The sequence below is a fragment of the Tursiops truncatus genome, chromosome 8, assembly GCF_011762595.2.
Source record: "Tursiops truncatus isolate mTurTru1 chromosome 8, mTurTru1.mat.Y, whole genome shotgun sequence".
Classification (NCBI taxonomy): domain Eukaryota; kingdom Metazoa; phylum Chordata; class Mammalia; order Artiodactyla; family Delphinidae; genus Tursiops; species Tursiops truncatus.
In genome coordinates, this window is record NC_047041.1 from 70,256,200 (window position 1) to 70,281,515 (window position 25,316).

General features: G+C 49.7%; 1 protein-coding gene across 1 annotated transcript in view; it reads left to right on the forward strand.

The window, feature by feature from the left end:
* The window catches only part of OTOG (otogelin), an 87,428-nt gene that overhangs the window by 34,638 nt on the left and 27,474 nt on the right, over positions 1-25,316 (forward strand). The window contains exons 24-33 of the mRNA XM_033862603.2: positions 5,928-6,035; positions 8,738-8,876; positions 10,394-10,528; positions 10,822-10,968; positions 11,264-11,383; positions 13,267-13,383; positions 14,076-14,232; positions 17,297-17,323; positions 19,811-19,978; positions 24,213-24,485. Of these exons, the coding sequence (XP_033718494.1) occupies positions 5,928-6,035; positions 8,738-8,876; positions 10,394-10,528; positions 10,822-10,968; positions 11,264-11,383; positions 13,267-13,383; positions 14,076-14,232; positions 17,297-17,323; positions 19,811-19,978; positions 24,213-24,485 (1,391 nt within the window). The remainder of the gene's footprint in view (positions 1-5,927; positions 6,036-8,737; positions 8,877-10,393; positions 10,529-10,821; positions 10,969-11,263; positions 11,384-13,266; positions 13,384-14,075; positions 14,233-17,296; positions 17,324-19,810; positions 19,979-24,212; positions 24,486-25,316) is intronic.

Here is a 25,316-nt window from a genome sequence, read left to right on the forward strand (position 1 = left end):
GATGCTGCTGGTCTAGGAGCCACACTTTGAGTAGCAAGGTTCTAAAGCAATGTCCAACATCAGGCATTAGTTTAACTCAGAAGATCCCGAAGCCAGACTGGGGCTCCCTTTTCAGTCCCCAGGCTCCAAAGGGTAGGATAGGATGTGAAGATTTCTAAGGGCTCGGTGACTTTTGACAAGTTACATGACCTCTTGGACCACAGTTTTCTTGTCTGTGAGGCCCGGCTGGCTGTTTGCAGGACCAGTCTGAGCAGGACAGTACCTGAATCCTCTTCCTCTGCTTCTGGCCTCCCAAAGTTCAATCCAGGTCCTGGCGCTGTGCCAAGAGCATCCACGGTCCAGAGGACTTAATGTTTGTCACTAGCTGTGTGATGTCGGACAGGTCACTTAATGTTTATGAGCCTGAGTTTGCTCACCTGTGAATTGAGGACAGTAACACCTACGGTGCAGGATTCTTGTGAGATTTAAAGAAGACAGCGGCTGCAAGGAGCTGGGCACAGTAAGTGCTCCAGAGAAACTCGTCCTCTTCCCCTTCTTAGTGTTGAACCCCCATCACCTCTTGGGGTATTTGCCCTAGTGGCTCACGTGTTGTATCAAATGCCCTATGAGGAGCTTATACACACTCCACAGGGGCTTGTCAAAGGGAAATTGTTATAGTCTCAACTTTTAAAGGAAGGGCAGGCATTTCCTGCCATAGTGGAACATTCTCCTGGGAGCCGGAATAGGGCTCCCAGTGATACCTAACAACCCCTGCCTGGGGCCCTCTGGGCCTCTGGCCCCTGTGCCCCTCCCCGTGGTGTTTCTTAGACTCTCTGGGTGTGTGTCATCCTCCTGGGCCACTGCAGGGATCTGGGGCTGTCTGTGCTGCTCCAGGTTCCTTTGCATGTTGGTGCTGAGCCAAGGGCTCTGGGGTCACTAAGTAGTGTAGCCCAGTGGTTAGGAGCATGACCTCTGGAGTCAGGCCTGAGTTCTGATTACACCACTTACTGGGTGAGTCAGTTAACTTCCCTGAGGCTCAGTTTCCTCACCTGTAAAATGGCACAGAATAAGCACTCTATGTGAGTGATGGCATTGTCTTCCTTCACCTGGATCCCATGCATGTGCAAATGCTCCCTGAGAGGGGTCTGGAACAAGAGGGTCCCTTAACAGTTAAGGAGAGGGTGCTCCACAAATTGAGGGCACCTTGAAGACAGAGGCCAGAGCTTCTCTCTGCATGCTCCTGTCTGTGGTGGGCACACAGAAGGTGCTAGGGATGCAGGCAGGTCTGCAAAAGGCCAGGAGGGAGCAGTGGATGGTAGGCGGCAGGAAGGGTCCCCTCCCCGGGTGGATGGTGGGGGCCAGGGAAGGGCCTGGAGGTGAAGATGGAAGGCAGTGAGCCAGCCCATCACTGGTGTCTGATGCAATTATGGAGAAAGGAAGGGTAAGAAACCAATATTTATTGTGTATCTACTAAGTGCTAGGCAGTGTGCCCAGGTCTATAATTAAATTCTCGTAATGACCTTGGGAAGAAGGCGTCGTTATCCCCGTTTCACACATGAAAAACTGGAGGCTTAGAAACGTTAAGCGGCTTCAGGTAGAGCACTGTGGATTAAGCACATGCTTTTTTTATTATTTTCCTGCTTCCTCTGACAATCGCGATGAAATGTTGGTAATGGAGTAAAAAGTATAAATCACCAGGGACAAAGGGAGCAGGGATGGGATGACAGTGGCATGAGATGGGTCAATGGTTTTTGAAGAAGGAACGAGGGTGGCTATGTAGAAACTGACCTTGCAGAGCAGAGGATGACAGCTGATGCTTGTAGAGAAGGAAGGCCAAGGAGAAACAGCCTACATGGTGTTGACGGCTTGAGGAACAGGAGGCTCCAGGCATCTCAGAAAGAGGGGTGGTGGGAGCAAGACAGGAGGATGAGGTGCAAGTCTGGGTAAGGAGCAGTTAAACTCCCGGATTCCCTGACCCCATCCGGCAGAGAAAGGTGGTAAGAGTTTCTAGAAATGTCAAGTCAGAGGCTTTCATCTCAGGGACACAGGCAGGGATGAGATGTAGAGTGAAAATAGGGAGATGACTTAAAGCCTGCTGGGACCCAGCCTTCCTCCCCAGCTTGGTTCCCAGGATGGTGGCATCAAAGTTTTTGCCTCCCAGGCCAGAAATGAAAGATGATTCTTCTCCTGCAAATTGGCTGGGCCAAGAGAAAAAAAACTCTAGAAACTGACATTTTGGGAGTTCCACAACAAAAATGATGCCCCCCCCTTAAATATGGAGCTTCCAATCAATGTTTCGTGTCTCACTCTATTTCCTTTTAATTTTTTAAAAGTGAGGCATAATTTATATACAGTAAAACACACAGATTATAAGTATACAGTTTGCTAAGCTTTGATAAATTTATACCCTCTTGTAACCCACACCTCCATCAAGATAGAGAACACTTCTTTCCCCTCAAAAAATTCCTTCGAGCCCTATGCTTTTTCCTAGTTAGTGCCTCCCCCATCCCTCCACCATAGTTCTTTATTTTGGCATAGATAGTCTCTGCGTGTTCTAGAACTTCATGAAAGTAGAATCATGCAGTATCTACCCTTTGATGTCTGGCTTCTTCTCCTTAGCTTATGTCTTTGAGGTTGATCCATGTTGTTGCATTTTCCAGTAGTTTGTTTCTTTTTATTGCTCAGTCGTATTCCATTGTATGAATATACAATAGTTAATTTATCCACTCAAATGTTGATGCTTATTTGGGTTATTTACAGTTTGGGCTATTTTAAATAAGGCGCTTTCTCTTGGATGAACACTTCAGCATGGAATTGAGTCCTAGGGTAGATGTATGTTTAACTACGTAAGAAATTGCCAGATTACTTTCTAAAACATTTGTACGACTTCACCTTCTCATTGCGTGAGAGTTCTGCCTGCACCACATCCTCACTACCACTTGATGTTTTCAGTCTTTCTCATTTTTGTTATTTTAGTGAGAACATAGCCGAATAGCATTATGGTTTTAATTTGTATTTCCCTAATGACTAATGATGAGTACTTTTTCATGTGTTGTTTGGCCATTTGTATATCTTCCTTTGTAAAGTGTCCATTTGAGTCTTATGCCTACTTTTTATTTAGCTGATTTTTTAAAAAATTGAGTTGTAGGGACTTCCCTGGAGATCCAGTGGTTAAGACTCCACACTTCCAACTCAGGGGGCCCAGGTTTGATCCCTGGTTGGGGAACTAGATCCCGCATGTATGCCGCAGCTAAGAAGTCCGCATGCTGCAACTAAAGATCCCACGTGCCACAACTAAGACCTGATGCAGCCTAAATGAATAAGTAAATAACTTTGCTTGTAAAAAAAAATTGAATTGCAGAAGTTATAGATTCTGGATGCAAGTCCCTTGTCAGACATCTGTATTGCAAATATTTTCTCCCAGTCTGTGGTTTGCCTATCCATTTACTTACAGTGTCTTAATATGTCTAAAAACTTCTGATGAGCAGAAGGTTAAAATATTGGTGATGTTTACCTTATCACTTTTTTCTTTATGATTAGTGCTCTCTGTGTCCTAAGAAATCTTTGCCACAGTTCCAAAGATATTCCTCTACGTTTTCCTCTAGGAGCTTTATAAATTTTGCTTTTACATTTGGATCTATAATCTATCTAAAATTATTGTATTTTGTATATGCTGTAAAATGGAGTTGTTTCATTTTATTTTTTCTGATGGATATCCAGTGGTTCTAGCCGCATTTAAAAAAAGACTTTACTTTCCCTATTGAATTGTTTTGGCACCTTAAAAAAAATCAATTGACTGTATAAATGTCAGTCTATTTCAGGACTCTTTATTCTTTTTTTTTTTAACATCTTTATTGGAGTATAATTGCTTTACAATGGTTTGTTAGTTTCTGCTTTATAACAAAGTGAATCAGTTATACATATACATATATTCCTATATCTCCTCCCTGTTGCATCTCCCTCCCACCCTCCCTATCCCACCCCTCTAGGTGGTCATGAAGCACCGAGCTGACCTCCCTGTGCTGCTTCCCACTAGCTAGCTATTTTACATTTGGTAGTGTATATATGTCCATGCCACTCTCTCACTTTGTCCCAGCTTACCCTTCCCCCTCCCCATGTCCTCAAGTCCATTCTCTACCTCTGTGTCTTTATTCCTAGGACTCTTTATTCTGTTCCATTGATCTATTTGTCTATCTTTAGGCCAATATCACACTGTCTTGATTTTTGAAGGTTTATAGTAAGTCCTGAAATCAGAAATTGATAGTGTTCCGACTTTGTTCCTTTTCAAAGTTTTTTTGGCACTTTTAGGTCTTTGAATTTCCATGTAAATTTAGGACCAGCTTGTCAATTTCTACAAAACAGCCTCTGGGATTTTGATTGGGATTGTGCTGAATCTATAGGTCACTTTGGGAGAACTGACATCTTCATACTAGTGAGTCCTCTGATCTGCAAATATGTCATTATTGCTCCATTTACTGGGCCTTCTTTAATTTCTCTCAGCAGTGTTGCATAGTTTTCACCTAAAGTTTTGCACATTTGTCATTGAATTTATTTAAAGATATTTGGTGTTTTTGTCTTTCATTCCATCTAAGTTGTCAAATTTATAGGCCCATCTATGATGATTTTTCGCCTAGTCTATCAGTAATGGAGAAGAACGTTGAAATCTCCAACTATAATTGTGCTTTTGTCTCTTTTCTCCTTTTAGTTCTATGAGTTTTTGCTTCTGTTTTTGAAGCTCTCATACTTGGTGCATGCCCATTTAGGATTCTTATGTTCTCTTGATAAATTGACTCTTTTGTTATTATGAAATAGCCCTCGTTATTGCTGTTAATACTACTTATCTTGAAGTCTACTTTGTCTAATGTTAATATGGCTACTCTGTCTTGTGACTAGTGTTTGCATGATATCTTTCCCCATCATTTTACTTTTAGCTTATCTGTGCCTTTATATTTCAACTGTGGTTTTTGTAAACCAAATATAGTTGGGTCTTGCTTTTTTCACCAGTGTTACAGTCTCTCCCTTGTAATTAGAGGATTTATGCATTTGCCTTTAATGTAATTGGACTGAGTTTAATACTACCATCTTGTTATTTGTTATCTGTTTGTCCTGTCTTTCTTTGTTTTTTCTTCTTTTGGGTTAAGTATTTTTTAGTATTCTATTTTTTTCTCCTTTATTTCATTTCAAGTATATATCCTGGTATTTTTTATTTTTGTGGTTCTCTAGAGATTACAGTATGTATCTTTCATTTATCACAGTCTACCATGAATTAATGTTTCACCACTTTAGGTAGAATACTTGTAACAGTCTGCTTTCATTTACTTCCTTCTTGTCCTTTGTACTATTATTGTCATACATTTTACTTCTACGTGTGTTATAAGCCCCACGATTCATTGACATTAATCTTGTTCTAAATGCTCAGTTATCTCTTAAAGAAATTAAAAATAATTAAAAAAATATTTACCAACATATTTTCTACTTTTGGACCTCTTCATTCCATGTGAATCTGAGTTTCCATCTTCCTGAAAAATTCCCTTTAACATTTCTTTTCAGTGCAATCTACTAGTTACTCTGTGAGCCACCTGGGTAGGGAGGGTCAATGCCCATGTCCATGGTCTGTTCATTAGTATACATCTAGTGCCTACGGGACAACTGGCATCCAGCATGGCTGGCGGGTGGGGGGCAGCATGTGGCTGGTAGAGCTGAGCCTTGCTTCCTGATGTATGGCAGAGACTTCTGAGCTGGGCCAAGTCTGTCTCTGGTTTTTCCAGTTACCGAGGTACCTCTGAACCCCACTGGGCAGCGGCAGGATGCTGGTGGGTACATGGTCCTCTCTTCCAGGGTAAATGCTGAGAGCCACTCCGGGGCATCCGTGTGGATACAGGGTCCTCCACAGGTGACAGAGATGGGAAGGGTGCTCTCCTGACCACCTGCTTGCTGTGTCCTTTTAGCCTGCTCAGACACGGGGATGCCTGTTTCCTGCCAGAGGAGTGCCCATGCACTTGGAAGGGGAAGGAGTATTTCCCTGGGGACCAGGTCATTTCTCCCTGCCATTCCTGGTAAGTGAGGGCCCCATCCAGGCTCTGCTTTTTGCTGGGGGTGAGGATGGATATGGGACGCACGATCATGAGTACAGTCTAGCATCCCCCCTCAACCATGTTCATATTCATGTTGTGTGTTTCTGTGCTATGGAGGGGTTTGTGTATATATACAAGTGTACACATAGAAAGAATTTTGGGGAGTGTTTTTGTGAGTATTTACACGAATGTGAGTTTGATCAAACATGTATATGAATGTGTGTAGATGTGTATTTGTAATCATGAGGATGTGTTTGCATATGTATATGTATGTGCAAGTGTGGGCACGTGTCCAAAATGCATAGACTGCATATGTGAGTGTATATGCACGTGCATATATGAAAAGCTGGGCATTCATAATCCTGAATGTGTTAGTGAACACATACAGTTATGAATTTGTGTATGTGTACAGCTATATTTATATACATTTGTGTGCCTCTCCATCCATTTAGTATGTGGGGACACGTATGTGCAAAGTGTGTGAACATGTGCACGCACTGGGTGTGCGTATTTGTATTTACATGTAAGTGAACAATATGTAAAATGTGCATTTGTGATTTCCTGTGAATATGTACGTGCTTATATGTGAGAGTAAGTTTACATGTGAATATATTTGCACACTGTATATCTGTTAATATAGGTATGCATACGTGAGAGTGTGTGTACCTGGATTGAATTCTTTGAAAATGGGCTTGAGGCCAGTTCTGTAGAGCCTGCCCTGGGCCAAGCAGCGGGGAATGGAAGTGGGTAGAGACTCAACTTCCTAAATATCCTCCCAGGCTCCCGCTGCTGCTGTGCCTAACTCATGTTAATTCACTTTCCAAAGGCTTGGCTCCTGGAAGTGTCTATGGTGATTCTTTTTTTAATTAACTTGTTTTCCCACTCTCCACCTGTCCTCTGCTTCTGGGAGAGCTGAGCATCTCTCCCACCTTGTAACCACCTAAATCTTGAGGTTCCCCAATGACCACCCCCCCAGCCCCTCCGCAAAGGCCTTATAACTACCCGAACAGCTAATGAGGCCTTTCAACCCATGCCTTCCAGGCTGGGCGGCCTCTGTTGCCGCCTCCTTTGCCAGATGTCCTCGTGTTCCTGGCACAAAGAGGCATGTGGAGCCTCCCTGACATTCCCCCTGTGCCCTTGTGCCCCTGCAGAGGGCCCGACCTGGGCTTTCCAGGGCTCTGAGAGTCCAAGTGCCGCTCCAGCCCTGATGTGTCTGCAGGATCAAGGTGGCCCTGCCACTGCCCCAGGGTGTCAGGGGACACATCAGGGACCCCTGAGCCCTGGCTCCTACAGCTCTCTGGAAAATGGCCAAAGCACATCAGCTAGACTAGTGGGGCTAGGATGAAGAGGGGAAGGAAACAGGACGAGGACCCCTCAAAGAGGTCTGGCCAGCTCATACCAGTGGGGGTCCCCACCCATTGGAACCTATTCCTTCTTAGCCCCACATCAGATTCCAGTGACTGTCCAAGGGGTTGGGCTGGGCAAAAGACCCTGTGTAAAGTAACTTCAGGTCAGGCTTGGTGTATTGATTCCTGGTCTGGTGTTTCGGAGATGGGTGTGTTCTGTATGAGCCCTTTCCAGCCACTCAGCTCCCCTGAACCCTACGTCTCTTGTAGGCTGAGGAAGGTCTCCTAGACTTCGGGATTCATCTTGCATTAATGAGTGTGTGCTCCATCTCTCTGCTCCCTTTTTATTGCAGAACTTCTCAAAACAGTTGTCTATATTTGCTGCTTTCAATTCCTCTTCTCCCATTCTCCCTTCTACTCCACGAAAACTATCCCTACCAAGGTCACTGATAATCTCCATGGTGTTATATCCAGTGTTTATCACTTGGTCCACATCTTCCTAGACCTATTAGCAGCATTTGACACAGTCAGTCATTTGTTATCATTCTCTACCGTCATACCTTTCTTCATGTGACTCTGGGATTCCCCACCCTCTTGATTTTTCCTCCTGCCTCTCTTTTTTTCTTTTGCGGTACGCGGGCGTCTCACTGTTGTGGCCTCTCCTGTTGCGGAGCACAGGCTCCGGACGCGCAGGCTCAGCGGCCATGGCTCACGGGGCCCAGCCGCTCCGCGGCATGTGGGATCCTCCCGGACCGGGGCACGAACCCATGTCCCCTGCATCGACAGGCGGACTCTCAACACTGCGCCACCAGGAAAGCCCCCCCAATCCCCTTTATCTTACTTCTTCCCCCCCATAGCACTCACCACCTTCTTACCCACTCTGTTACCTACTCATGCTTACTTATTTAGTGTATAGCTTCCTCCTCTAGAATATAAGCTTCACAAGGGCAGAGGTTTTTTGCTGTTTTGTTCACTGATGTATCTGAAACTCCTAGAATAATGCCTGGGATATGGTAGATGCTTATGACTTGTTGAGTGAATGAGTGAATGAATGAACAATTGGAGTGGTAAAGAGAGTGTGGACGTTGGAGTCAAATAGATCTGGATTCAGTCTTGGCTCTGTTATTTGTTGGCTTAACCTCTCTGAGCCCCAGTGTGTCCTACATAAAATGGGGACCCACCCTGCCACCCTTTGGGCATCTGTTGGAGGTCAATGATGTTTGTTGACCTCTGGCCCAGGGGCACACAGTGGGCGCTCGATGGGCAGTGGTTCCATCTTGGACATTCAGGGTGGGGGCAGGGCATGCCCTGTCAGGGGTCTGGGCACGTGTGTTTCAGTGTGTGCCAGCACGGCTCGTTCCAGTGCGCCCTCCACCCCTGTGCCTCCACCTGCACCGCCTATGGCGACCGGCATTACCGCACGTTTGATGGGCTCCCATTTGACTTCGTGGGAGCGTGCAAAGTGCACCTGGTCAAGGTTAGTGCCTGGGTGTGTACCAGCTGGCTCTACAGGGACCCAGAGCAGCTGGTACATAATTAGGTGGGTGGGAGGATCTAAGCCCTGGTGTGTGGCAATTTAGAGACGCAAGATTGGGGCTGGACAGAGCCCACCAGTCTGCCTGTCCTCCTGCTTGTCACCATTATAACCTTGCCCCCTTGGGTGCCAGTGGTTTTTCTGTCTGTAATAGTAAAAGCAAATGCTTTCTGGGCTTTTATTATATCCCTGGTGGTCTACCAAGCCATTTTAAAGCATTGTTTCACTTAACTCTTACAGCAAGACAGAGTTTATTGAGCCCATGTTATAGCTGGAGTAACTTGGGCTTAAGGAAGTTGGTATCTCACCCGAGACCACACAACTAGTCAGGGACAGAATTGGGGTCAGGTTGAAACCAAGAAATCTGACTGGAGAGTTGGTGTGCAGGCAGGATCCCCTCCAGAAGGAGAAAAGGGTACCAACAGGGTGGGTGGGAGAGTGCCTCAGACACATTCAGGGACCTTGGTTTTGCTAAGGGCCTGTCCATCTCATTATATGATAGTAAAAGTAACAGTAATAATAATAATAATAATGACAAACCTTCTATGGAATAAGTCCTATCTATGGGGCAGGCACTGTGCTGGGGTCTTTCACATAATTTCAATAACTCCACAAGACAAAGATTATAGACCTTGTTTTATTTTTTAAATTTCAAAGGTTTTGCATGCTCTTCACTAACATTTAAAACAATATAGAAGCATATATTAAAAACAAATATTCCTCTTCACATCTCTTCTGTTCCTATTCCCTGCTGAATAAGCACTCATAACAGCTAGGTGTGAATCCTACAAGATCATTTTCCGTAAGACAGACACACACACACACACACACACACACACACACACGTTTTGTTTAATTTCTATGAATAGAATCCCGCAATTTGGTTTTATCACTTAAGAGTATATTTCGGACATTATCTCATAGAGTCAGTAAATTTTTCTTCTTCTTTTTGTAGAATTCCACAGAAAAGGTGTACTCTAGTTTGTTTTGTAATTCGCCATTGATGGACATTGCTGTTGTTGTCAATATTTAAATGCTCAATGAATACTTGTGGATGTGTCTCTAGACGCTTCGAAGTAGAATTGCTATAAAAGTTATACATTTAGAAATGTTGTCCAGTGCCTGCAAATTGCCCTCCAAAAAGGCTTACATTACCATCATCAGTGTGTGTAAGACGGTGCCCCTTCCCCTACACCCCTGTCAACACCAGTCATCCCTATTATATATTCACTCATTCATTCATCAGACACTTTTTGGAAAATCCCTACATGCTAAACACTGCACCAGGCATCCAAAACAAAACTGAGCTTCAGAGAACTGAAGTAAATTGCCCAGAGTCACAGCTCATATGAAGTAGAAGTGGGTTGAAAACTATTTCAGAGTCTGTGTCCCCCTACCCCATGCCTCTCATCAGAATCTCTTCTCTCCCTGGTTTATTGCACTAACTTATTTCTCCTCAGAGCACATCAGATTTCAGCTTCTCTGTGATTGTAGAAAACGTAAACTGCTACAGCTCTGGCATCATCTGCAGGAAATTTATTTCCATCAACGTTGGGAACTCACTCATCATCTTCGATGACGACTCAGGAAATCCCGTAAGGCCTGGTGCAGGTGAAGGTTGTATGGACAATTTGCTGGTTAATAGAGGGCAGAAGAGGGCTAAGGACTGGTCTCCTTACCACAGCACTTTCTCTTGGAGCCACTGAGTCCGCAGCCCAGATTGAATTCCTTGGCCACGGCCAGGAGCCCAGAGGTCAATGTCAGGGCATGAGGGAGGCAGAGGAATTGGTGAACTCCTGGGGCTGGGCAGTGACTTGTAGCCAGGCCCAGCTGACCCAGGTGTTGGGGGACACTCTGGCCTCAGGAATGGCCACCTCTGTCCCCCTAGAGTCCGGAGAGCTTCCTGGATGAGAAGCAGGAGGTCCACACGTGGCGAGCAGGGTTTTTCACGCTGGTGCATTTCCCACGGGAACACATCACCCTCTTATGGGACCAGAGAACCACGGTGCACATTCAGGCGGGGCCACAGTGGCAGGTAGTCATGTGATCAGTGACCCTCACGGGCCCTGTGCTCCTTCCTAGAGCCAAGCCAGCCCACTGGGTGTCCTTGCATGAGCTGTACCCTCGCCAAAGAGCCAGGAGCCTCATGCCTGCTGTCCTATCTGCCCCGCCCGACTCTGGGCCCCTTCTCCTCTGACTCTTCTCTCTCTGAACACTGTGACCCCAGTAGTTGCTTCTGGGCCTACGAAAGACTCCTAGGCTCAGAGCGACCCCTCTGCCTGTGGCTCACCCTCGGAATGCCTGAGACTGACCATTCTCTCTTCTTTCAGGGCCAGCTGACAGGACTCTGTGGGAACTTTGACTTAAAGACCATCAATGAGATGAGGACCCCAGAGAAGTTAGAGTTAACTAACCCCCAGGAGTTTGGTGGCAGTTGGGCTACAGTTGAGGTAAAACCTCTCCAAGCTGGCTCACTCCTCTCACCCAAATGGACCCTGGTCACAGGTCAGGGGAGAGGGACATTGGTGCAAGGCTGCTCCTGCAACCTCTCTCTCAGCTTCTGACCCAGCATCCTCAGCCCTGGACTCTGTCCTGTGGCCTGAGGACATGCACCATCCCATCTCACACATCAGACCCCAGACCAAGCCCTGGTAGGAGGGCTGAGGCTGGGAAGGAGACAAAGTCTCTGTCCTAGGAGAGATGACCACCTAGTAGGGAAGATGAGTCTTGTTGAAGCATTACCATCTTACCCATCTCTGTGCCCCGGTGCCTGGCGATAGGTCTGGCACACAGGAGAGACCAAGAGAGACCCGCATGGGTTGGGGCAATTAGAGAAGGCTTCCTGAAGGTGGTGGCACTAGTGTGGTACTTAAAAGATAGACCATATTTGGATGGAGGAATGTATCAGAGAGAGGGAGGACAATATTAGCAGAGGCAGAAATGATAGGGGATGTCTCTGAAGTTTGGGAGATGTCTGAGGCTGCCAAGCTGTGAGTGATGGGGGGAAACATCACTGAGCTGACAGCAGGAGATCTGGGTTCTTGTCTTATTCTTTTACTTAAAAAGTTATTTTATTTTGTTTTTCTTTTGTTTGTTTTATTATTTGGGGTTCTTGTGTTAGATCATCCAGTGACTTGCTGGGTGACCTTGAGTAAGTCCCATCTTCTCTGTGGTCCTCTGTGAAGTGAAGGGGCTGGGAGAGGGATAATGGATAGATTTCACTTCATGTGACAAATCTGATCAGTCAGATGAGGCTGCCTGGGCAGCTATGTTGAGAAATACCAACACTTGTGTCAGGCTCAGCTGGAAGAACTGTGAGTGATTAGTTATGTCTGCCATGGGTGCTGCATTAGAGAGTGGTGATATGAGTGTTAGATATTTGCCTTTCCTGGACCGAGTGATCTTAGGTTCCTAGTTCTCTGTTGGGGAGTAGGTGGAGATAAGCCTATGTAGACTGGTGTCAGGGGAGCAGTTAGTCATGGCCTGGAGCTAAATGTAATCCTGAGGTGGGGCAAGGCTGTTCTCACAGCCTCAGAAAAGTATGCTCTAACCCATTCCATTTTAGAGAAGCTGAGTGGGTGACTCACCTTTATTGCTTCCCTCCTCTCACCCTTCACTGTCATTTCTCTCTCAATAATCCGCTTAGGCATACCCTGGGGGGCTCTAGTGACAATGTAGGCCGGGGGAGGAGGTTCAGCAGACATCAGGGAAATCTGTATTTGTTTTCTATGGCTGTGTAACATCATAACTGCAGACTTAGCAGTATCCAACCACACACATGTATTATCTCACAGTTTCTGTGGGTCAGGAGTCAGGGCACAGCTTGATTCGGTTCTCTGCATACAGTATCACAGGCTGCAGCCAAGGTGTCAGCCAGGGCTGGGCTCTCATCTGAAGGTTCGACTGGAGAGGGATCTGTTTCGCTGACCACTCATGTGGTGTTGACAGCCATTCCTTGTAGTCACAGAACTGAGAGCTTTAGTTTTTTTGTGAGCTGTTGGCCCAGGACGACCCTCAGCTCCTAGAGGCCACCCACCATTCCTGCCACGTGCCATTCACAGCCAGCAAGGGAAAGACTCCAGCCAGATGGGCTCTGCACTCTTATGTAACATGACAATGCAGTCACTGGCACATAACCACATCCATGTGTCACCTTTGCTGTCTTTTGTCGACTTGTCAGTTTGGTCCCTCCCACATTCAAGGGCAGGGGATTATACAAGGATGTGAACACAGGAGGCCGGGATCAAGGGAGCCACTCTAAGAGTCTCCACCACATCAGGCAACAGGCATTTGAGGGGTAGGGAGATCAACAGCGCTGCCTTTGCCCCCTCAGTGCCCAGACACCCTCGATCCCCGAGACACATGTGTCCTGAATCCTCTCCGAGAACCCTTTGCCAAAAAGGAGTGCAGCATCCTGCTCAGCGAGGTGTTTGAGACCTGCCACCCTGTGGTGAGTGGACTCCAGGCTTGGCTACTCCTGGGCCCCCTTCCCACCTCCCTGGAATCCCTTCTGCTCTCAGACCCTCCATGCCTTGGAGAGACACCTCAGGTCTAGAGGAAAGATTCACCTCTGCCATTCCCTTGCCTCTGGTCTGCTCGGATGAGTCTGCCCTGTTTCCCTGGGACAGACACAGTCAAACAGCTTCTGTGCCCTTTTCAAGCCTATCTCAATCTGGCTCTTCCTCCCAATCAGGAAGTTCTTCTGACTGGTGAACACAGACCCCTCATGCTGTGGCATCAGCCCTCAGTGGAGACAGAGGAGAGCTGGTGCTCAGCTCTGCATGGCCCCCTCCAGGGCCTCGAAGGCTGCCGTCAGATGGGCTTTGGCTGTCTCTGGCCCTGGCTGGGGGTTCACGCCCCACGTCTGTTTCTCAGCCACACCCTAAGCCCTTGGATCCAATAGCCTAGGCCTGAGGAAGGAGAAAGCTTAGTTCTCAAAAGCAGGGTCTACCTGGGTCACGGAGTTAACGTTTCCCTCTCAGCTGCCTGCCTTTCTGTCCTCACCCCACATGGGCAGCTCGCCCCATCCTGTGGTCCCTTCATGTTCATGCTGCTCCCTGAGGCTGAGTGGCATCAGCCCAGAAGCTGAAGGGCTGACATTCAGGGTCTGTCCTCTGACATCTGACTTCTGACCTCCTCTAGGTCGATGTCACTTGGTTTTACTCAAACTGCCTGACAGACACATGTGGGTGCAGCCGGGGCGGTGACTGTGAGTGCTTCTGTGCCAGCGTGTCTGCCTATGCCCACCAGTGCTGCCAGCATGGGGTGGCCGTCGATTGGAGGACCCCGCACCTTTGCCGTGAGTGTCCAGACCAGTCATCTGAGGGGGAGAGTGGGCCCCTTCTGTGGGCAGGCCTGTGGGGTCCCATCACTCTGGCTTGTGCTCATCGTTCATTGAATTCTTATAACTACCCTGTGAAGTAGGACTGTTTATTCTTGTTTTACAGTTGGAGAAATGGGCTAGAAAGAGAGAGATTAAGTAACATGCTCAGGGTCACACAGGTTGGTGGAGGAGCCAGGGCTCATCTCCATTGCATGTGGTCTGGCTGCAAACCCATGCTCTTAACCACTTTACCAGAGGAGTCAGGAGCCCTGGGTTCCAGACCCAGAGCTGCCATTTGCAAGCTGTGTGACCTCAAACAAGTCCCCCAACCTCTCTGGGGCTCCATTTTCTCATCTGAAAAATAGGAATAGATGTGTCCCACCAGGTTTATTGTGAGGGTCAAACGAGATAGTGAATGTGAAAGCCCTTTGTCAGGAGAGACTCATGGGGTCCATCAGAGGCACCACAAGATAGCAGTTTTTCTGGAGCACTGGTGGTCTGCAAATGCTTTTGGTTGTACACTCCTATCAAGTGAAAACATTTTGAGCACACACAACATGTGTGTATATATATATATATATATATATATATACACACACACACACACACACACATACACATAGATGCATGTACGTATATATGTACTATTAGTAGTGTAAATGTATGTCACAAAACAGATACAAAAATAAATATTAAAAAGATGAAATAACATGCATAGAAATTTAAATGATTAATTAATTGATTATTATTTGTTTCTGCATACCAAACATCTTCCTGGTGCAAGACGCCTCACTTTGTGGTGCAGTGGTTATTATACAGGTGCTGGGGCCACACTGTCTGGGTTCAGACTCCAGTTCCACCAAGCAGGGTGACCTGGGGCATGTTCCTTAGACTCTGACTAGTAATTGAGGGTTAAGAGAACTGTACCTTCCTTGCAGGGAGCTGTGAGATAGATTTACATGAGAAAATGCAGGTAAAGCACTTGGCACAGTGCTTGTGCCAGAGCCGAGGTTGCTGTCATTTTTCGTGGAGACGTGGGTGCTGGCACGAGAGGTCCAGGCAGGATGACCTCAGGAAGAAGATGGAGCAGAATCTGCCTTTGGCTTCCTTTTTCTTTGCCCTCCTTTTTCTTTGCCCATTTTACCATGAGCCTCTTCTGCCACAGAAGCCTTGGGTCCTCATGCAGTCTGCTTCTCCTTCTACTTCTCTGATAAAAATCCTTCAGGAAGGAGAAGGGAACACACGTTTACTGAGAATCTACTGTGTGCCAGGCCCTGTGCCTTCTGTGCATTAACTCACTTAATATTCAGGCCTAGGGTGAAGCAAGTGAGGCCAGTTCGTGGAGCACAAGATTTAAGAGGGTACCAAAAAAGGCAATTTTTTTTTTTTTTTTTTTTTTTTTTTTTTTTGCGGTACGTGGGCCTCTCACTGTTGTGGCCTCTCCCATTGTGGAGCACAGGCTCCGGACGCGCAGGCTCAGCGGCCATGGCTCACGGGCCCAGCCGCTCCACGGCACATGGGATCCTCCCGGACTGGGGCACGAACCTGTGTCCCCTGCATCGGCAGGCAGACTCTCAACCACTGTGCCACCAGGGAAGCCCCAAGGCAATATTTTAAGGCAATATTAAAAAAAAAAAATCAAAACTAATGCAGAAACATCTCTGATGAACAAAATATCACAATTTTAAGTAATGACAGCCTCAATATTATTGATTTTTCCTTTTGCCTCAGGCTCCAGTATGGCTCAGCAAGGGTGCTGTCACTGATCTTGTCTATTTTAAAATTTTGATATTTTGTCCATCATGGATATTTTGCATTAATTTTGCAATTAAAAAGTTGTATTAAAATATTACATATCCTGATTACTGAGATTTTTGAGGTCCCCCTAAATTTTGCACCTGAGGTGAGCACTTGCCTTACCCCAGTCCAGGCCTCACAAGTCTGTGGGGCAGATGGTAGTGGTAGTCCCCATCCTACAGAGGAGGGCACTAAATTTCAGAGAGCTTGAGAAACTTGTCTCAGTATGCACAGCTGATGAGTGAGAGAGATGGGATTTCAGTCCAGGTCTGCGGGTCTCTAGAGAGCTGGCTTTTGACGACTTCTCTGGGCGACCTCCCATTAACCTGGTACACACTTGAAACCAGGTACTTGGAGATCTTTTAATTTTCGAGTTCAATCTTCTGAGTCCACAAGTGAGGAAAAGCACATACTTACCCATAGCCACATGGTGGGTCAGTCTACTGATTCCTGGTGCTGTTTCCAGAGGGCAATGACAAATGCAAAGGAATAGTGTTCATCATGGGGCTTTGGGGTGTGGGGTGGAGTTGGTGGCTGTCTTCAGACCATGCCTGTGAGTGAGGGAGACCCCTCCTCAGCCTTTGTCCCAGATCTGCTCGGTCAACTGGCTTCTCATGGTCTTGCTTCTGGCTTCAGGTGCCCCCTGCAAAATCCCCAGCTTATCCCAGCGGGCTCAGGAATCCGTGGCCTACGTGCCAGGGGAACAAGCTGTGGTGCTGTGCTGCGCCACTAGGGGGCGTATGGAGCACATACTTGGAGGAGCTTATCAAAACCTGATGGAGACTGCACCCAGGGGCCTGAAAAAGGCTTGGATTCTGGAGGCCCTGGGTCCCTTCCTACTCAAAGCTGTTGAAAGACCGACTTCTATCTTGTGCTTGCATTCCTCCAGGACCTTCCACAACATTTCCGATTGGAGCTTCCGTTCCTTGGTTCAATTCTTGCCCTTTGAGGTCACACAAAACATACTCTTCTGTCCCAGCATTCATTCATTCATTCATTCATTTGGTACATGCCGAATGCCTACTCTGGGCCAGGCTTTGAGCTTTGTGTTAGGGGCACAGAGAGGGAGCCATTGTATTTCCTGCACCTTAAGATATCTGGATCTAATGATCATGTCTGAATCTTGGCGTTTGGGAGACAGGCCAGGTCCAGCCCTTGGGGAAGGAGAGAGAGCTGGGATGGGGCTTTGGCCCTGCGCATCTGTTCCAGGCTTCTCAAGAAGTCTCTGTTCTCTCTCTTTCAGCATATGACTGTGACTTCTTTAACAAAGGTAAGCTCATCCTCCCCAGGTGGAGCCTTGAAAGCTGGGGCACTGCCATCCCTGCCCTGGGGCCACAACAGTAGCAGCCATCCTGAGGCCCTGCTGGCCCTGGAGGAGCAGTCATGGAGACAGAGCCCTGATAGTGCAGGGCCCAGGGATGCCCCGGAACTCTGCCTCCAGCAGCTCCTGCAGCCTCTGTCCAGAGCCCAGGCCAGGCTAGCTTCCCGGGGATGTGCTCATGCAGGGCAGCTTCACCAGGAAGTGAAAACCCCATTTGCACCAACGTGCTGCCCCATAGCTTTCATAATCTAGCTCATCAGGCCCACAGGACATTGTCTTGGGTTTCCTGAAGTTTTGAGTTGGCAAAGGCAAATGCAAACTGCTCTTCCTTTGCTGGGGCGAAACTTACAGTCTGGCACAGCCTGTCAGATTCATCTTTAAGTTTAGCCAGTGTTGCAGAGCACCAGATTATGCTCCAACTTCTGCATTAACCAGGTCATGACTAAAGACCCCAGGGAGGTTAATGACCAGTGTTAGAATCCATGAGTCAGTTTAATCACTGGGGTTGGGTGGGATTGGAGGGCTGCCCAGGAGTAGTTTTCAGCACTGATCTTTGTGCGGTGGGGCCAGGTTGGCAGAATTAGATACTCATCAAGTCCCTGGTGCCATTCACCTTTGACTTCTGAGGTCCCCTCTGCCCCCACTTCCAGGCACCATCCTGCCAGGAGCAGGCCTGTACAGGTAAAGGCCCAAGGCTCCGTCCTCACATAACTGCATTATCAGATTTGGTTTGAGAAACGTCCTCTGGCGAGAGTATAGTGGGTGAAATAGTGGGGGGACTGACTAGAGAGACAAGGATGCCACTTAGGGGATCCGTGAGATGAGGGCTGGACCAGGGTACAACATGGTCATTCACAGTGCCTGCAGTCCCACCAACATGCTAGCCTCAAGGGGCTCCTGCTGGCCCAAACCTTTAACCCCTGACGGCAGGAATCTGCAATGGGAGGATTGCAGTCCCTGCACAGGCGGGGTCTGTCTGACACCAGGCAAGACATTTCAGCAAGACAGCTCTGAGCAGAGTTTTCTCCCTTCTGTGGCATTTTGAGTGGCAGTAACTGGCAAAGGACAAGCTGTTTCTAGCATCCTGCACCCGCCCACCCACCCTCCTACCCATTCTTACTCTGCTCTTCTACCAACATTTTCTTTGGTCCAGGCCTTTGCCGGGCGCTGGGGATTCACCAGTTAATGAGACCTGTCCCAGTGGTGCTCTGGAGCCGGCCCACCCTGGCTTTCTAGAACCCACTGCGTGTTCTTCTCTCCACATTCAGTCGGTAGTTTGAAGTTGACCACTGGTGGGAGTATTTATTCACGGAAATCAGCAAACATTACCAAATGGGGTTTTGTTTGCTTGTTCATTTTGTGAGAGCTGATTGTTAAGCCAGCACAGCACTGCCTTTGTCCTGTCTGGTAGGGAAGACAGACGTGGACCCCCGATCGAGACCCTCCTCATAAGAGCTGTGATCGGCATTAGCCATGCTCCGAGACCGCTGGAGCACAGGGGAGGGAGGACGCTTGCATGCGGTGGGAGAGGGTGCCGGGAGAGCTTCACCACGAAGGTGACATTTGAGCTGGGCCCCAGAGATTGAGGAGGCGTTGGCCCCGGGCACAGAACGGGGTGTGTGGGGGGGACTGCGCTGAGTGGGTGGGACAGCGCGAGTGAGACAGGAGGTGGGACACAGCACAGCTCTTACAAGGAAGAGCGAGAGAAATTCAGTGTGGCGGTGGCCGGGGTTGGGGCGTGAAAGGCCCCTGAATCAAGCTGGGCTCTTGGAGTCTATCCTGAGGACAAAGGGAGAGCCACTGAGGAGTCGCCGAAGGGAGTGTGGCTAGGAGGGTGACTGGAGGGCGGGCCACACCAGAGGCTGAGAGGTCAGTTATGAGGCTGTTGCAGTGGTCTAGGAAACCCATGCCCCTGTCCAGCTTACTGACAACCGACCACCGCAGGAACCCAAGAGACACAGAGGTGACACATGTTTGAAATAAATAGATAAACACGAATGCTGAGCCCAAGGCTTCCTGGCCTTTACCCTTCAGACCTCAGGTGGGGAGAGACCAGGTCTGGCATCTTCTCCCAGAGGCGACTCTGAATAGCGCAGCAGCTGGAATGGTAGAGTCTGAGGCAGGGGGAAAGGCCCATGGAGAGACGTTTGGGGGGCCCAGATGCCCCCCAGGGGTGGCCTTGTTTCCAGGCTTCCTGTGAAGTGATCTAGGTGCTGTGCAGAGGGTCAGTTCCCATCAGGGGCTGGCAGCCTGGGGCTCCCGTCCCTTCCCTTTCATGGGAATCAAGGTCCCCGGGGCCGGGGGTGAGGGACGTGACCAAGAGGAGCTCTTTAGCATCCTCTCTCCTCCCGCTTCTGGCAGGGCTGGGTAGGTAGTGATGGGGGGTGGGCACAGTCCCAGGGTGGCAGGGCTTATGACCGGGCCCCCTCTCTCCAGCACTAGGTAAGGGCCCCTACCAGCTGGCCAGCTTGGCAGCCAGAGGTGCCCTGGTGGCCATGAAGGTGGCAGGCAGTGCCATAGTCCTAGTGAGAGCAGAGGATGTGGCGCCGGGGGACATTGTGGACTTCCTGCTGACAGCTGCCCTCTACAAGGCCAAGGCCCACGGTAAGGCCCACCCTCTGGCCCCACTCCAGCACTTGGTGGAGGGAAGCAGGTGCTGGAGGAGGGGAGGATGCTACGACCCTAAGCCAGCTATAGTAGCTGGAGAAATGTGGGGCTCCAACAGGCACCCCTTTCCCAGTTGAGACAGGGTTCTGGGTCAGCCTCTTAGCCTCTTTCAAGAAACACCTTCTGTCTTCTTCTTGAAAAAACCAGAGAGGCCAAGGTCCAGATGTCCCTTTGGACCTTGCTTCACACAGCAGCTGTATTCCAGAAAAGCTAGGTGGCAATAACGATGACTTCCCATCCCTCCCCCTAAATTTCCTTCTTATTCTCCCTCTTCCTACCCCCCTCCCCACTTCTCCTCTCTATTTTTAAGACTAGATAGACTGTAAATACCAGAGGGGAGCTGGCTGATATATTAACTCCAGTGGGACCTTCTCTTGTGAATGGAGGAGTGGGCTCTTGATTTGCTCAGGTTATGGTCCTGAGTCCTGATCTGGTGGGTTACACAGACTGAGGCACACCTGGAACCAGCCAGCCTCCTGGGTCTGACTGCCAGCAGACCTAAAGGGCTTAGCTGTAGTGGGCACCATCTTCTCTTCAGAGTTCAGTAGTGCCTGAGGGGTGGCAGGACCTTGCCCGGTGGGGAGTGACCGCCGGTGGTGTTTGTGTTGGGCGCTGGGCCAGCCAAGGCCTCAGTTCACCAGTGCTAGGAAGCCTCCTCTTCTGTGGCCATTTGTGTGTGTCCCAGTGTGTGGTCACTGTGATCACTGATCAGGGTTTCTCCCCGCAAATCCTGTTGGTCCCATCTAGTCAGTATCTCCCTAATCACAGGGATGGTCCGTGAAGCCAATCCCAGCATCGACCGGAATCTTGAACCAACACACATCTCAGTTCATTCCAGCCTGAGAATTTAAGTTCTCAGATTCTCAGGTCTGTGGTTTATCTAGTTACGAGGATCGTCCTGTCTTTCTCTCTCTTCCTCCCCTCCTCCTCCCCTTCTTCTCTCCTTGCCCCCCTCCCTTTCATTGAGCCCTGTTCCCATGCCAGGCACCAAGCTGGGCACTGGGGAATCAGTGGCATCAGAGACACGACCCCTGCCCACCAGAAGTCCGCAGTCCCATCCAGGGGACAGACACGTCAAAGGCAGTTACAGTGCCTGTGGGAAGGAGGAGCCCCTAACTCAGTCCTGGGGAGTCAGCAGAGGCTTCTTAGAATAAGCGTTGTCCCTTGAAGGGTTGAAAGGAGCCAGGAAGGGACTTGTAAGCCAAGCTCAGGAAGTGGATCTTTATCCTGAGGGCAGTGGGGAGCCAGGGAAGGGCTTTAAGGAGGGGAGGGACACCCCAGGCACAGCTAAGGGGATGTCCATGGTGGGGTGAGCCGGGGGTACAGTAGGGGGTGCCAGGAGGAATCACGTCACTGCACGAGGTAACCTGGGAGTGAGGAGCCAGGGACTAGGCCACAGGAGGGCCAGGAGCATCCCCACTGCCCCAAAAGGGAACACTTCCTCCCTAGACATTCCTGACCCCCAGATCTGTGTGGTCCTGCTTGAAGAAGGAAGGATGTCTTATAACCTTCCAGATGTAATGGACCATCTGCTTAGTGGGAATTTTCTGTTCTCCATTCAGTATTTTAGCCCAGTAAGTAAGGTCTAGTCTAGAGGGGGTGTTGATTTTCCAGTGGTTTTATGGCATGTTAAGCAAACCCTAGAGAAGCCTGGGCCTGGAGAATGTCACTGTGGATGGGATGCCCAGAGGCTGTGAAGGCCAGCCTCCATCTCAGACCTGGGTCTCCTGGGCAGCTGGGGGCAGGGCCCAGTGAGGACCCAGGCTCCCACTCCCACCCCATCCTGTGTTCCTTCCCTGTGCTGTGCCCAGAGTACTGGACAGCAGAAGAGAACATACCTTCCAGGTAAGATTTGGGGTGGCTACGTGGGGGAGGTGTCCCTTGAATTTGGCCTTGAAGGATGCGTAAGATTGTGATGGGAAGAAATGGAGAGCAGAAGATGTCACAGAGAGGAAGTTTCAGCAGTCATTTAGGCCTGAGCCTCTCACTCTCATGGTCTTGATGTCCTATAGGATGTACTAAAGGGACACAAGCCACAACCTGGTGCATCTCCCTGGAGTATCAATTTTACTTAAAGATTTTTGGAGGAGGTTACTGATTTATTATAAATAATATCTCACTCTTCTGTACACCTGCTGTGTGCTAGGCACTGTTCTAAGTGCTTCATATATAATAAGTCATTTAACCCTCACAACAATCTTAGGAGGTAGGTGCTATTATTTTCCCAATTTACAGATGTGAGAACTGAGGCCCCGAGAGGTTAGGTAACTTACCCAAGGGGACATCACTAGCAAGTGACAGCAACCAGGCTGTCACTTTTGGCAGGCTCCTCCCAGACAGAGATATTAAAAGAGAAATAAAATTTAGAAAATGGAAGGTGAAAAATCATTTGATTATTTAAGGTAAAACACAAGACTTTGTACAGTCAGTCCTCTGTATCCACGGTTCCACATCTACGAATTCAGCCAGTCGCGGGTGGAATTTCAGATGGAAACCTCGAACACGGTTGGATGACTGTACTGGGCCATTTCATGTAAAGGACTTGAGCATCCTTGGATTTTGGTACCAGGGCGGGTGTACCGAGGAACAGCTGTACCTCTAGGTCTGGCATTCAGCCTCTCCCCCATTAGGAGGACTTCAGGACAAATGGTTGAGAACCTTGATTTAGGCCAACTCCAGTCTTCACAAACAAGAAAGCCGAGACCCAGAGAGGGGAAGTGAGTTGCCTGAGGTCACCCAGCGAGGGACTCAGCACTCTCCCCGCCTGGGCTGCCCCATGGCCACTCCTGGATCCCATCCCTGGGGCTGACTGCACAGTGGTTAAGAGCCTGGGCTCCAATCCTGCCTCCTTTTTCCACCATCAATGTGACGCTAGGCCTCACCGCCCTCATCTGTAAAATGGGGATGACAATGTCATCACCTTCTAACGTGTTATAGAATTTGCTTGTTCATTATGTTTACTCCCCACCCACCACTCGCTACTTGAATGTCAGCTCCGTGAGGACAGGGGTTTTGTCCTTTTGTCCCCTATTGTGTCCCCAGTGCCTGGAACAGTGCCTGGCCCCTGGTGGGGGCCTCAGTAGTGTTAGCTGCTGAATGAATGAATTCGCCACCTCACAGGGCTCTCTTGGAATTTACTACAAGCAGCGGGTAGAGAGCTTGCTCATCACTGTGCCCGGCACAGAGTTAAGTCCTGATCAATAGCAGTTGTTGTTGACGTGAAGAATTCATTCTTCCCCCAGTTACCTCATTTCTTCTCACAGCTGCCCAGGGAGGTCTAACAGGAACTCTGTGCAGTATCTCCTGGGGCCACGAGGTGGAGGGGTGATGGGGGGAGGGGGAGACACACCAGGCCCTGTGCTGGGCCTTTCACACACCGTTTGTCCCTCACAGCCTGGAGGCGTGAATTCACTTGCCCACAGCACAGCCAGCCATGGCGGGCCGGGACTCCGGACACCTGCTTGTGCATTTGGACCCTGACCCTGCAGGGCCCTGTGGTGGGGGGCAGGGGAGATCCACCCAGCAGTGTGGAGACAGGAGAGAGGACAGTGGAGCCCAGCTCTTAGGCCTCTGGGCAGGCCCCTTCCCACCTCTGGGGCAGTTTCCCTGCCGTGGGTTGGGCTCAGCCTCGGGTCCCCCAGCTCTGACCCTCTGGGATTCTGTGAGGAGTGGGATCAAGAAAACTGACAAATCAGCAAACCCCAGCTTGTCTAGTATGTCCCATAGAACAGAACTCCACCAGGACAGCCGTTTCTGTCTGTCCTACTCACTGCTGTATCCCTAGCATCTAGACTAGCACATGGTACACGGAGGGGCCTCAGAGATGTTTGCAGGAGGGAGGGAAGGTGGAGAGAGAGAAAGAAGGAGGAAGAAAGGAAGGAGGGAATGGAAGGAAGGAGAGAGGGAGGGAGGGAGGAGGGGATAGTTCAGTCACCTCCCCAAGGCTCTGCAGTTGGGGCTTTAACCCCCAACCTTCCCTCCCTCGGGTAGAGGTGGTATGTGCCGAGGGGCAGCCAGCAGGCAGAGGTGGGTGGGCTGAGGGGAGGCGGGCAGGCTGGGAGGAGCAGGACCCAGTCCTGAGTCGCTGAGACTGCAGACGGTGCCTGGGTGTCTGCCCCCTCCCCGCATCCAGACCTCTCTCTGCTGACCTCACCCTCGTGGCTCTTGGCAGACCCAGATGTGATATCCTTGGAGGCAGCGGACAGACCCAACTTCTTCCTCCACGTCATGGCCAACGGGTCTCTGGAGCTGGCCAAGTGGCAGGCCAGCGATGCCTTCCACCACCATGCCTCTTTCTCGCTGCACTCGTGGCGTGCGGGCCTGGTGGCCCTCGAGTCCCTGGCGGAGCCTGGGGCCTTCCTTTACGTGTTGGGCCCAGTGCTGGCCCTCCGGCTGTACGAGCACACGGAGGCCTTCCGCCGGGGCACGCTGTTCCGCCTTCTGGGTAGGTGTCCACCCTGCATCGCCCTCAGCTCCTCCGCCCCTGACTCAGCTCCCCTCCCACCTCATCCTTCCAGTTGCCTCCAAGAGACGAGATCCTCACTCTCCTGACACAGGGAAGCCACATGGGTGCCACCCCTGAGATGGGAGGGGGCCCGGCCTCCTTGTTGGTGGCCTAGGGAGCCTTGGGCATTGTGACTTGGGGCCCAGCCAGCTTCCTGGGTCCTGCCTACTCCCACAGGCCATTTACAAGGTCTAAAAATAGGGCGGCCTTTGTGGAAGCGAGAAGACTGATCATTGTGGCCGCAGCTTGACAGCCCGCAGGCTCAGGTTTCTTGCTGATCGGGGCGCATGCCTGCCCTGTGAGCTCAAAGACTGCCCCCTGGGGCACAGCCTGAGGAGGCCACAGCCCCCCTGGCTCCCACGAGAGGCCCAAGAACCTGGGCGGTGATGGGGCAGCTTCGTGCCCTTTCCAGCTGAGACCAGTGGGCTCCAGGGCTTTGCCATCTCCCTGCCAGGTGGGTGAGCCCCAAAAGTAGTCCTCTGCCTAAACCCTGGAGACAGTGATCACAGTTTCCTTACTGCTCCAGGCTGGCCTCTCTGTCCTGCACGTGCACATGTATGTTTGTGCCTGTGAGGGCACCCGTGCTGTATGAATGGATCCATTTACAGGTACACATGTGTAAATATGTCCCCAGTCAGCCTTTCATTTATCATCTCCCACTGCTCCCAGCCCAGGGCTGGGCCAGCTCACTCTCACATTCAGTGGTCACCTATCAAGTCCACCAGTGAACCCCACCCAGGACAGATTCATCACTGGCTATGATGGCAGGAC